Source organism: Leptidea sinapis, chromosome Z (genome assembly GCF_905404315.1).
Source record: "Leptidea sinapis chromosome Z, ilLepSina1.1, whole genome shotgun sequence".
NCBI lineage: Eukaryota > Metazoa > Arthropoda > Insecta > Lepidoptera > Pieridae > Leptidea > Leptidea sinapis.
The window spans coordinates 8,298,126-8,310,394 of NC_066312.1; the positions used below are offsets into that span (position 1 = coordinate 8,298,126).

Here is a 12,269-nt window from a genome sequence, read left to right on the forward strand (position 1 = left end):
TAATTTCTGATGCTATTTATGTAGCAAAAATAAACCTCATGTTGAAGCCTTTCGAATGGTGTGGTAAAGCTACAGGGTATTTTTCTTCATCAGGCAATTATTTAAAAATCTATGAACGCAATTCAAATTGTTTTTAAAATTAACATAAAGTCTTGTTTAAGTAAAATGTTACATCTACAATATTTAAGGTACCTACTTCCCCTCCATGTGGCATAGACGAGGGACATCCTGTATATATTATTACTATCTATATATACAAAAATGAATTGCTGTTCGTTAGTCTCGCTAAAACTCAAGAACGGCTGGACCGATTTGGCTAATATTGGTATTGAATTATTCGTGGAAGTCCAGAGAAGGTTTAAAAGGTGAATAAATATGAAAATGCTCGGAATTAAATAAAAAGAACAATTTTGTTTTTCCTTTGATGTGTCCACCGTCGTTCAGAAATCAAATTGAAAGAATAGTTTAAAATGAATAACTTACTAGAATTTATATCTTTCTAACTTTCGCATGAGGTAAAAAATAAACTTAATTTTATATACAGAACAACGCCTGTCGGGTCAGCTAGTATCTGATAAATATTACAGTGAATTCATAATTTATTCACACATTACGGTGAATTCATAATATTTCCAGGGAACGTCACAGCGTACGTATAATTATATACGTGTGTTTCATAAATTCTGTATAAGACAAGCGACGGGTGACCGATGACAACCCTAACTTCCAGAATCATGTCCGTCAGTCCGTATGTCAATGAGCTGTGTGCTAAGGCCCAATACTAGTAGACAGCTGAAATTTTGATAGAGTTAGTTATGCATCACAACGACGAATAACTAAGCCCAAGATAGCGTCTTCTAAACATACCGCAAATTAGTATGGATTATTGAATCCGATGTGCGAATTTGGTAGTATTTTTCAGATAGAGATAGAGACGGACAAGTTAGAATAGTTTTTAAGTGCTATTAACTCGCCTTGAAGAAGTTTATTTATTTATTTATTTATTTATTGGAAAACAAACAGCTTAAGTTATATACACATTGTAACACATAATTTATATTACACAAGCCAATAAAGTTTCCACTTAAATATAAACAAAGTAGGAGTGAATATAATACAAAATATAACGATTTTATATACAATTAAACATAAGGCAGTTATCATTTTATCATTTGTGCGGTGTGACCACATAATATATAAATGAGCACACGCCCTTTCTATTTTAGTGCTATACTAGTTTTTTTTAAATGAAAATAAAGGGTCGAGACGAACCGTACTTTCAGCTGACGGTTATTGATACGCCATGCCCATTACAATGCAATGCCGCTCAGGATTCTTCGAAAATCCAAAAATTCTGAGCGGCATTACAATTGCGCTCGTCACCTTGAGACATAAGTTTCGTGTGATTGAACTAATCTTAGGTCTCGTAGTTAGAGACCGTTGGCTGAAGAAGTACTGATATATCACCGTAATGTGCGAATTGAATCCACTGTAGTAGTAAGCTGTACGTGTGTTATATTTATACGTTACTTACTTCTCATGTCATTTTATTGAAATCTAATTAAGAAGATGATAGAGAAGTTGTAAGTGACAATTCCTTGCAGGACGACTGTCGCCTATTTATACCTACATTACATTGCTGCGTACGCTTGCAACGCCACGGATATTGACTTGGAACTTGTGTAGCAATATGACGGCAATACCAATAAACTAAGAAATATTATTGCCTTGTTATATTTTATTTATAAATAATAGCAGCTTAGTTAAAAATAGGTACACAAATGAATTGTGATTCTCATACGGAAAAATGATCGCCATACTTATTACATATTATAACAGTTAGATATTTTGAATACTGAAAGAACCAGTATATAATGACGACATGTATAGCCGAGTGGTTAGCGATCCTACCTACTAAGCTAGGGGTCCCGGGTTCGAATCACAGTAGGTGCATGCATTTATATGATGAATATGGATGTTTAAATGTATTAGGTATGTTTATATGTATGTTATATGAATTTATGTATGTTTAAGTAAGTATATTGTATTAAATATATCATTGTCTTGTAACCCATAACACAGGCTATATATGCTTAACTTGGGGCAAGATAATTTGTGTAAAAAGTGTGTCAATATTATTATTATATTATTATAATAAATAGTCCCCTGTGAGACGCCATGGTATACACGGTTACGTCACTTCAACTGCCTTTTTATTTATATTTCTATAGATCATTTATACGTCAAGACTATGACGGCCGCGGCTGTGAAAACGTCGAAATTGAATTTAGGTTTATGGTTAACCTCTATTTTCTCAAGTGTAAGACGTAGCTTGTCACGCACACTAAAGTTATAAACCTGACCTGTTCCCTAGACGTATAAATTATCAAAGATGTCACATTAATAATATTTTTGTCCGGTTAAAATATATTATAAGTTTCTATCAATCCAATTATGTGATTACAGTTGACGTGCTCAGAGGACATGCACCGTGAGAGTAAAAGAGCTGAACCACCAGGGTTCGCGGACACGGTTGCCTTGGTCTTCGAGTACGGACCCATGCCAACAAGACGCTTTGCCTCCACCATGAAGTTTCTCGTGAACTTATTCCTCTGTATTACTCAATTGGGCTTTTGCTGTGTGTACATAGTTTTTATCGCCAATAACGCAAAAATGGTAACCATTTTTTTTTTTTGTTTTTTAAATATTTACCTTTTTAGAATATATTCAAATAATTGATATTATAGCAATTAAGTACACATAAAACAGAAATATAAATAAATCTGTATAACAAGCCTTTCAGTATAACCTTACATATCAGCGCTCTTGGACAACACTCCTCCTAGTGTTTCGTCTATTATTTGAGTACTGGGTCTCGAAATCTCGAGTTATTGTAAATTGCCCGCGGTCATATGGATAGCAAAGGTTATAAAATAGAGCACGGTAATACTCAAGCCGGCCTCATATTTTATCTCTCTAAAAAGCACAGGTCTGGCTAGATATGGAGTATAGAACTGGTGCACCCCCGTATTAGTTCGAACCATTTGACCGCGTGCAATGCAGAGCTGCTCGAATTGTCACGGATCCAGTGCTCTGTTAACGGCTAGATTACTTGGCGTTGCGTAGAGACGTCGCTTTATTACGTATCTTCTACCACATGTATCTCGGGGAATGTTTCGAAGAGCTGCTCCACCTGATTCCTTCCACCGGATTCCATCTTGGCATGACACCACCAATTAAGATCTCATTCCCACCATCTGAATATGCATCCATTACTCTACAGTTACTATATGGTTTTCAAGGAACTCTCTTCCACGTACAATCTAACTATACAATGAGCTTTTTTTGCGGTTTTTCCAGGTCAAAATAAGGCCGATAATGTTCCTGTGATTCCTCTGGTGTTTGGAGATTTATGGGTAACCCATAAATCTACAAACAATCTTAACTTAAATTACATTACAAGTTGAGCTTAGAGTCATCTAAAAGTTATTGCCGTTTGAAAATTCAAAAAATAGTGTTTTATTAAACTTATCAGACATGGTTTTTAGAATGATTTTTAAAACACTCCGAAAATTTTCAAAATCGGGCAGTTATTGGTTTTACCCCATTATTCGAAAATCGAGTTGTGACTTTTGAACGGCTCGAACGAACAACTTAACTCATCGCGGTAGGGCCATTCGAAAGAGCTTGACCAAATTTAGATTTTAAATGCAATTCGGACAGATTCGGACCGCTAGAATTTGAGAAATCTCAAAACAACTATCGTGGATATACATTTAAAGAGCTCGCCAAAATGCTTGCAAAATGTCCCGATGGTTGTGAAAAGTACAGAAATATCCTTTCCACTGATGAAAAAATTTCACAATTGAAGGGTACACTAACAAGAAAAATGCCAATCCAGAAGCTCCACAAGTAATCGAATCAAGTGCAACGTGGCCATCATACGTCAGTCCTGGGTTGGGGGATGGGGGGATGGGGGGGGGTGTGTCTTATCAAAGGGAAGAAAGAAGGAGTGATTGTTTCACCAGTGGGAAGATCCTTTGCACATGCCGGCTGGATTATGGGTACCACAACGGCGCCTATTTCTGCCGTGAAGCGGTAATGTCTAAGCATTACTGTGTTTTGGTCTGGAGGGTGCCCTAGCTAGTGAAATTACTGGGCAAATGTCAGCTAACATATTATATCTCAAGGTGACGAGCGCAATTATAGTGCCGCTCAGAATTTTTGGGTTTCTCAAGAAATCTGAGCAGCACTGCATTGTAATGGGCAAACCAGAGGACGTACCCTGCCTGGACCCTCAGAGGATCCTACGCCTTTTAAAAGTAATAGGTCTCGAGGATATAATTTAAATCTCGGCACAGTGTGTGGTGTTGCAAGAGAGTGTGGGCGGCGGTGATCACTTAACACCAGGTGACCCGTACGCTCGTTTGTCCTCCTATTCCATAAAAAAAAAACAGTAACACGTATCCTAGTCAGTAGCCTCGATTCTCCTCCATAACTTTTAAGGCTAGCGCAAGAAGGGGGCACAATAGATCCTAGGATTTAAGTGCATTGAAATCCCCAAATCATAATCTTAATAATAATTGTAATAGGCAGGGGTATCAATTACCACTATCTGAACGTCTTACTCGTCTCGTCCCTTACTGTCATAAAAAAAGAGAACTTTGCGATATACATTTATATGAGAAAGTATTTATTAATTTCGGGTTACCATTTTATTTTTAAATTAGGGAAGAGACGAGCAGGACAGCTGTTCAGTTCAGCTGATGGTAATCGACGCCCTGACCATTAAAATGTGATGCCGCTCAGGATTCTTGAACAACCTCAAAAATTCTGAGAGGCACTACAACTGCGCTCACCTTGAGACATAAGATGTTTAATATAAATATTTTATAAATTAAGTATAAGTTATTTTTTAATTTTCAGGTCGGGGAAGATTATTTCAACATACATCATATTACATTATCGTTATACATGATTTTGGTGACAATACCAGTTCTCTTATTCTGTATGGTCCGAAACCTTAAGTACTTGATAGGATTCTCTATGTTGGCAAATATTGCAATGGCTCTTGGTGTCGCACTTGTCATGTATAAAGCTGCTCAAGATTTACCACCGATTGAATCCAGAGATTACATTGCGAATTGGCAACAGTTACCACTGTTCTTTGGGACAGCAGTTTATGCGTTTGAGGGCATTGGTCTGGTGAGTGATATTTATTTATTTTATTTATTTACTAGCTGACCCGGCAGTTTTCGTACTGCCTCAATCGATAAATAAAAACCTAAACTTTTGTATAAAACACGTGTTTTAAGGACGTTTATTTTTTACCTCCTGAGAAAGTTTGAAAGATATAAAAATTCTTATTAGTTATTCATTTAAACTAATATTTTTATTTGATTTCTGAAAGACAGGGGACACATCAAAGGAAAATTGTTGTTTTTATTTAATTCCGAATATTTTCATATTTATTCAACCTTTTCAACCTTTTCTGGACTTCCACAAATAATTCAAGACGAAAATTAGCCGAACTGGTCCAGCCGTTATCGAGGTTTAGCGAGACTAACGAACAGCAATTTCATATATATAGATTAGGCTTATTAACAATTACTTACAATAATACGCACAAATATAAAAAGTAGAACTACAAACTAGGAACTAAATGTAGTGATTATTTACAAATAAACTAAGCATGCACAGAAATAATAAATTTTAGGTATATTAGGTATATAGAATAAGTTAAGAATCAAACAGTTTTTTTTATTAATAAATAAGTAGGTTACATAGTTATACACAGTTACATTAATTTTACCATTATAAAATTATTAAAAATTACCAATGTTGATGAAAATCATTATTATATATATGAATTACAGTGATTTTCCTGGGAAACTTTGGTTTAAGGGACGATTTAGCTAAAGCAACGTTTAATCTAAGTCCCTTGAATTTAAAACATGTTTTAGTACAAAATTTATATCGATATAGCGACTTTGGATGTAACGTCGTATTCGAGTAAGTATATGTTTTGTTGACAATCTCGCAGATAGTCGGAAAAACTTAATGAATAAAAATGATGAAAATGAACCTTCAGATTTTTTTTAGATATGGGCTATGTAGGTAGGTAATATTTGAATAAGTAAGGCTTTATATTTGATTTTATATTAAATTATATTAATATTAGCCTAGCCAAAACCTAACAAGTAAAACAAAAAGATAGATATGGTAAAATCGTATAAAACTCGAAACTGGTCTAATTTCTCCAATTTCGCTCCGGTAGAATTAAATAAAAAAGGTGATATATCCAAAATATAAACATAAAATAAAATTGATTACAATTATTAAACTCGCACATGGTTCTTATTGGAATTCAATTGATTAATTGTCCTTCTTTTTTATTTAAAAAAAAATATTAGTTTATATAAAACAAGAGATTCAATTCAATTGAAGTTGTTTTCATAGAGCAATGCGTATTATTGTTTATTTTAAGGTTTGTTGTATTTTCAGGTGTTGCCGTTAAAGAATGAGATGAAGAAACCGGAGCAATTTCAAAAGCCTTTGGGTGTTTTAAATGTGGGAATGGTTATTGTTGGCGCCATCTTTATAATGACGGGTTTTCTTGGATACCTAAAATGGGGAGATAGTGTTGCTGGCAGTTTAACGCTCAATTTACCACCAGGACAGTTAGTATTAGGAATTCATAAAATATTATACAGGGACCTAGTAAATATATCAATTATATTTAATAAAGCTTTTATTGAGGCATTGATTAAGCTACCTAGGTAACACAGAAAATGTTTAGACAATGAAAAACTGCTTAATACTGCTCTCTACACATCGTCACATTCGATGGAAACACTGAGAAAAGCAGTGGGCCCATTCTTCCTTAGGGATCTTATTATGTCATTTTCGTACACTTTCACCGCATCTTCAGGGCTCGTAAAGCGAATACCTCGAATTTTATCTTTAGTTCCTGGGAATAAGTAAAAGTCGCAGGGCGCCAGGTCAGGACTGTATGGCGGATGATTCATTATCTTGATACCTGCCATAGTCAAATATTCAACAGTCCGTTTTGCGGAGTGCGCTGAAGCATTGTCGTGGTGAAGGCGGATCCTGCTTTAAGGGCGCTGCTGTCGAATTATTTATTTTAGACAACAGGTAAACAGCGATTGACATACCAGTCTGCAGTAACTGTCCTTCCATCTTCTAGCACAACTGTCGCGAAATGACCTTTCCAACCAAAGAATGAGGCATCATCTTTTTTCCTTGACTTCTTCCTTTCTTTACCTTAGTTGGCCGATCCTCGAAAGGAAACACCCACTGAGCTGATTGTCTTTTGGTTTCGGGTTCGTAGCAATATATCCAGCTTTCATCACCTGTGACGATGTCAAATACAGCATTTGAGTCACCGCTGTTAAACTTATCTACATTTGGCGACACCAGTCCATGTGAAGGTGTTTCTGGTCGACGGTTAAAGTATGGGGAATCCGTCCGGTACATATATTCCTGACGCCTAAATGTTCGTTTAATATTTTTTTAACTTGACTCATACCAATGCCTAGGCTTGCCCGTATCTGCTGATAGGTCACTCTCTTATCTTCCTCTATCATGCGTCGCACAGCACTGATCTTATCTTCAGTAGTCGCTGTTAAAGGACGTCCCTCACGCGGATCATCATTGAGATTGCTACGTCCACGCTTAAACTCGTTAAATCAATTGTAAATAGTGGCACGAGATGGAGCTTCATTAAGAAATGCTAATCACAGCCTATCATAGCTTTGTTGTTGAGTAAGCCCACAACGAAAGTCATAATAAATCATTAACCGAAAATTTACTCGCGTTAGGTTCTTTTTCACGTGTAACAAGAGTTTTAGATTTGCCGACAATTCACAAAAACAAATGAATGCAATATACTACATTAAGTTACCAAAGAGTTCTAAATTTGAATTTCAAAAAAGTTTTCATTAGCAATGTTTCTAACTGGCCAGTTCTAAACATTTTCAGTGTTACCCACGTATAAGAACAAATGAGATTACAAAAACAACGCACTCAAACAGTGTTCTGGTAGCCGGTACCGGCTCATTCTTTTCATCTATTGTCTCAAGAAACTAAGAAGAGAATAAGAATATAGAGTAAAATGTGGATAGGATCAGAGCTTCATGTCAACGATTTTGAAATTATGTAATTAGTACCGCTGGCCGTCTCAAAATGTTTGCAGCATTTTTGGTCAGCCTTCGCGCTCGTATTTTTTTTTATTACAATGCAAGTGCCACTTGATTATCCTAAAAATTCTGAACGGCACTACAATTGCGCTCGTCAACTTGAGACATAAGATGTTAAGTCTCATTTGCCAAGTAATTTCACTAGCTACAGCGCCCTTCAGACAGAAACAACGTAATTTGTACACATTACTGCTTCACGGCAGAAATAGGCACCGTTAAAGTACCCATAATCTAGCCGGCTTCCTGTGCAAAGGAGCCTCCCACTGGTAATATGAAATACGTTAGTAAGAAACGTTGTCTGTATTATTATTAATATTCCTACAAATTCATTTTACTTATGCTTAATGTTACCAAATTTTACAGTCTACAATTTTAGATTACCGGGCATGATTTAATTTGATTATGGCAATTTTTTTTAAGGACTCCTAATAGTTTCTGTAAGAAAAAAAAACACATTTTACTCCTTATAATACATTTGGGTAATGTAAATCTCGCTAAAATTGACGATTTCAATACTCCTTATTAAATCGTTTATACAGCGTTTAGATCTTGTCCTTAATAACCAGTGGGAGGCTCCTTTACACAGGATGCCGGCTAGATTATGGGTACCACAACAGCGCCTATTTCTGCCGTGAAACAGGCATGTGTAAGCATTACTGTGTTTCGGTCTGAAGGGCGCCGTAGCTAATTAAGTTACTGGGCAAATGAGATCTTGTGTTTCAAAGTGACGAGCGCAATTGTAGTGCCGCTCAGAATTTTTGGGTTTTTCAAGAGCTGAACATCCTGTTCGTCTCGTCCCTTGTTGTCATAAATAAATGGTAAGGTTTTTATAAATAGTAATAAGTATATTATAAATAATTAACTACTCGAATTATTATTTTAGCTTAACGGCAGCTGTACAAATTATGATAGCTTTTGCGATAATGTTGACATATCCGCTACAATTTTACGTAGCGATTGCTATCACGTGGCCAGCTATCCGTGGGCGGCTTGGAAAGAGTTTACCAGTGTTTAAGGAATTGGTCTACAGAGCATTCATGGTTCTTCTTACATGTAAGTAAACTCCTAGTCTCTGACTTCTTAAGATCAAAACCCATGGAACTTAGTTTAATAATCCACATTGTCGTCCAGCCCTAATTACGTAGTTTTAATTTTTTTTCATCTATTATTATCATATACTAGCTAACCCGACAGACGTTGTTCTGTATATAATAAATAAAATAATGTTTTTATATGAATTTGTCAATAATATATTGTAACATCAAGAATTACTTCGTAAAATATGCAACCTGCTGTCGTAATGAAATTGTTACACAGCAGAACTGTCAAACCGTGCGTCAATAAATTCTCTCATAGAAATTATGTATGGACACATCAAAGTACAACACATTTGTTGTTTTTATTTAATTTTGCAGCATTTTCCTATTTATTCACCTTTTAAACCTTCTCTGGACCTCCACAAATAATTCAAAACCAAAATTAGCCAAATCGGTGCAGCCGTTCTCGAGTTTTAGCGAGACTAACGAACAGCAATTCATTTTTATATATATAGATAGAATATGTATTCATAAAATAAGTAGCAAATTTTTAAACGACTTGTTCTCTTTCAGGTGTTTTAGCAGTGATAATACCAGAGTTAGGTCTCTTTATATCTCTGGTTGGAGCCATCAGTAGCACAGCGCTCGCTTTAATATTTCCGCCACTGATTCAAACAGTTTACGAATATCATCGACGCAACCTTTCAATTTATATTCTTGGAAAAAACATAACAATCATTACTTTAGGTATGTTTATATTTGTCACGGGAACGTACGAAAGCCTATCGTCCATTGTTAGAGTCTTCACCGGTAACAGTGTGAGCCCATAATATATTATTGGCTATGGTACAAGAGTTAACATTCCGAGAAATAGAATCATCTAGAAATTTAGTCTGTTTAGTTTTAACCTTTAAGATTTTTTAATTTAAGTGTAATTTATATATTATGATTCATAATACGTATTACTTTACATTACATTATTTCAGACATAATGTTAGCTACCGTAGTCAAAGGAACGTAAAGGAAAAGTAAAATATGGATGAAGTAAGGTTAATAGATGTTTTACATTAGTTTGGCTATTTTTGGATGAGAAATGCATCTGAAAACAATATTATAGAAGTTTAATCAAAAGAATTTTCCAAATCAGCATATTTCCCATAGATAATATTGGCCACAATATGATTGTTGTCAATGTATAAATTAAGTGTACAACGCTATTATTGAATTAGTATTTATCTACTCTACCTCTACGAAAATAATTAAGATATATTTAAACTTATTAAATTTAGTACATTTGTCTTAAATTAATTTATTTACTAGAAACAACAAGTATTTCTGAGTATTGGACGAAAAGTAATTTTATACGTGAAACTAGCCGTTCCCCGGATCTTAAAAGGAAGGAACGTTGGAATTCCAAAAATAGGTAGCCATAAACCATCTAGATAAATTATCTATCTCTATCATAAATTTGGCATCGAATGGTGGTAGTTTCATGTCGATACGATCAGTAGTTTAGGCGTGATTGATCTTCAAACAGAGGCCATTTTTATTATATAGATGAGTATCGCCAATAAAATGTATTCAGAAAGAAAACAATTTCTTGTCTACAAATTGTATAATTATTAACGATGTTTTCATTGGATCGATATAATTACGAAAAAACTAGTATTGTGAATAACTTACGAATCTATGAACTTTTAGAACTCAAAATTAAGGTGTCTCAATCTGAAATGAAATTCCTAACATGACAACTGCATAACCGATACTTAGATATTTTATAATAAGATTTTATTGTAAATATCTAAGAAAACTACTGAAATACAAGGCTAAGTACAGATCCCGCTATTAAATTTCCAAATGTTCAGTATTACTTAGGCTTTATTCTGATAACTTTAAAATTTATTAGCTCTAAGCTAACTATTTATATAATACAAAACTACCTTTGTTAAAGTTATACTATATAAATATTTTTGAAAAAGTCACAATATTTTTAATTTCATGGTATCCATTTCGAATTTCAGTTTATGTGGTACTGTTAACGAACACACGGATGGAAAGACTTCTTTAAGATAGAATTCCAGTTAGTACCCCTCGCCTACTGAATCCAAAAATGTATCTTTTGGTAACAATCAAGAGACGAGTTTCGCGAAACCTTCATGGTAGACGATTAGGCATTATCGACATATTCAGCTTAAGATATGTAAAGATTTACCAGTGGAAGGCTCCTTTGCGGATGCCCGCTAGGTTATGGGTACCACAATGGCGCCTTTTTGTAACCAAGCCAGTAATATGTAAGTATTATTGTGTTTTTGTCTGAAGGGCGCCGTAGCTAGTAAAATTACTGGGAATTAACAAACTTATGTCCTAAGCGCAATTGTAGTGCCTCTCAGGATTCTTGGAAAACCAACTGGTAATTACCACCAGCTGAACGTCCTGCTCGTCTCGTCCTTTATTGTCAAATTGTAAAAAAAAATAACTCATGACATAGGTATATTATCACTATTTCTTGAATTAGATCATGAAGTATAGTGAAAAGCTTTTTTAAGGTTGAGTGATTAATATAAGTTGTCTTTTTATCAAGCTTGTTATATCGATTTACATCTCTATCAATGACGTTCTAGAACGTCATAGGTCTCAGTAAAAGACGTTTAAGATTAAACTATACATTATGCATATTATTATTTTCTATATATTATTACGTGGACCGAATGTTTCTGATCCCAGTGTGGTTGATCTATTGATAGGCGTACCAAACTATATAAACTCAAATTAGCATTTATTACATTATTAGTTAGATATTGGCGATTGAATAGTAATCATAGAGTTCCATTTTGGTAAAAGTGAAAGCTGTTGATGCGAAACGATCACCGAAAAAAGTCTTAAGTCGACGCACCAGCCTTCGTTCAATGTGTTTAAAAATTTACATATAACGGTGTCATTTCCTTGAACTAGATGTGATTTGATTATTTTTAAACCGACTTCAAAAAAGAGGAGATTCTCAATTCGCCGGTAT

The 12,269-nt window shown here is 34.8% G+C and overlaps 1 protein-coding gene across 1 annotated transcript in view; it reads left to right on the forward strand.

Moving 5' to 3' along the window:
• LOC126978350 (proton-coupled amino acid transporter 4-like) overlaps positions 1 to 11,206 on the forward strand; it is a 29,943-nt gene extending 18,737 nt beyond the window's left edge. Inside the window, exons 5-9 of the mRNA XM_050827102.1 lie at positions 2,467 to 2,676; positions 4,927 to 5,205; positions 6,505 to 6,680; positions 9,103 to 9,272; positions 9,830 to 11,206. Coding sequence (XP_050683059.1) covers positions 2,467 to 2,676; positions 4,927 to 5,205; positions 6,505 to 6,680; positions 9,103 to 9,272; positions 9,830 to 10,086 — 1,092 coding nt within the window. The 3' untranslated portion in view covers positions 10,087 to 11,206. The remainder of the gene's footprint in view (positions 1 to 2,466; positions 2,677 to 4,926; positions 5,206 to 6,504; positions 6,681 to 9,102; positions 9,273 to 9,829) is intronic.
• Positions 11,207 to 12,269: the final 1,063 nt, after the last annotated feature.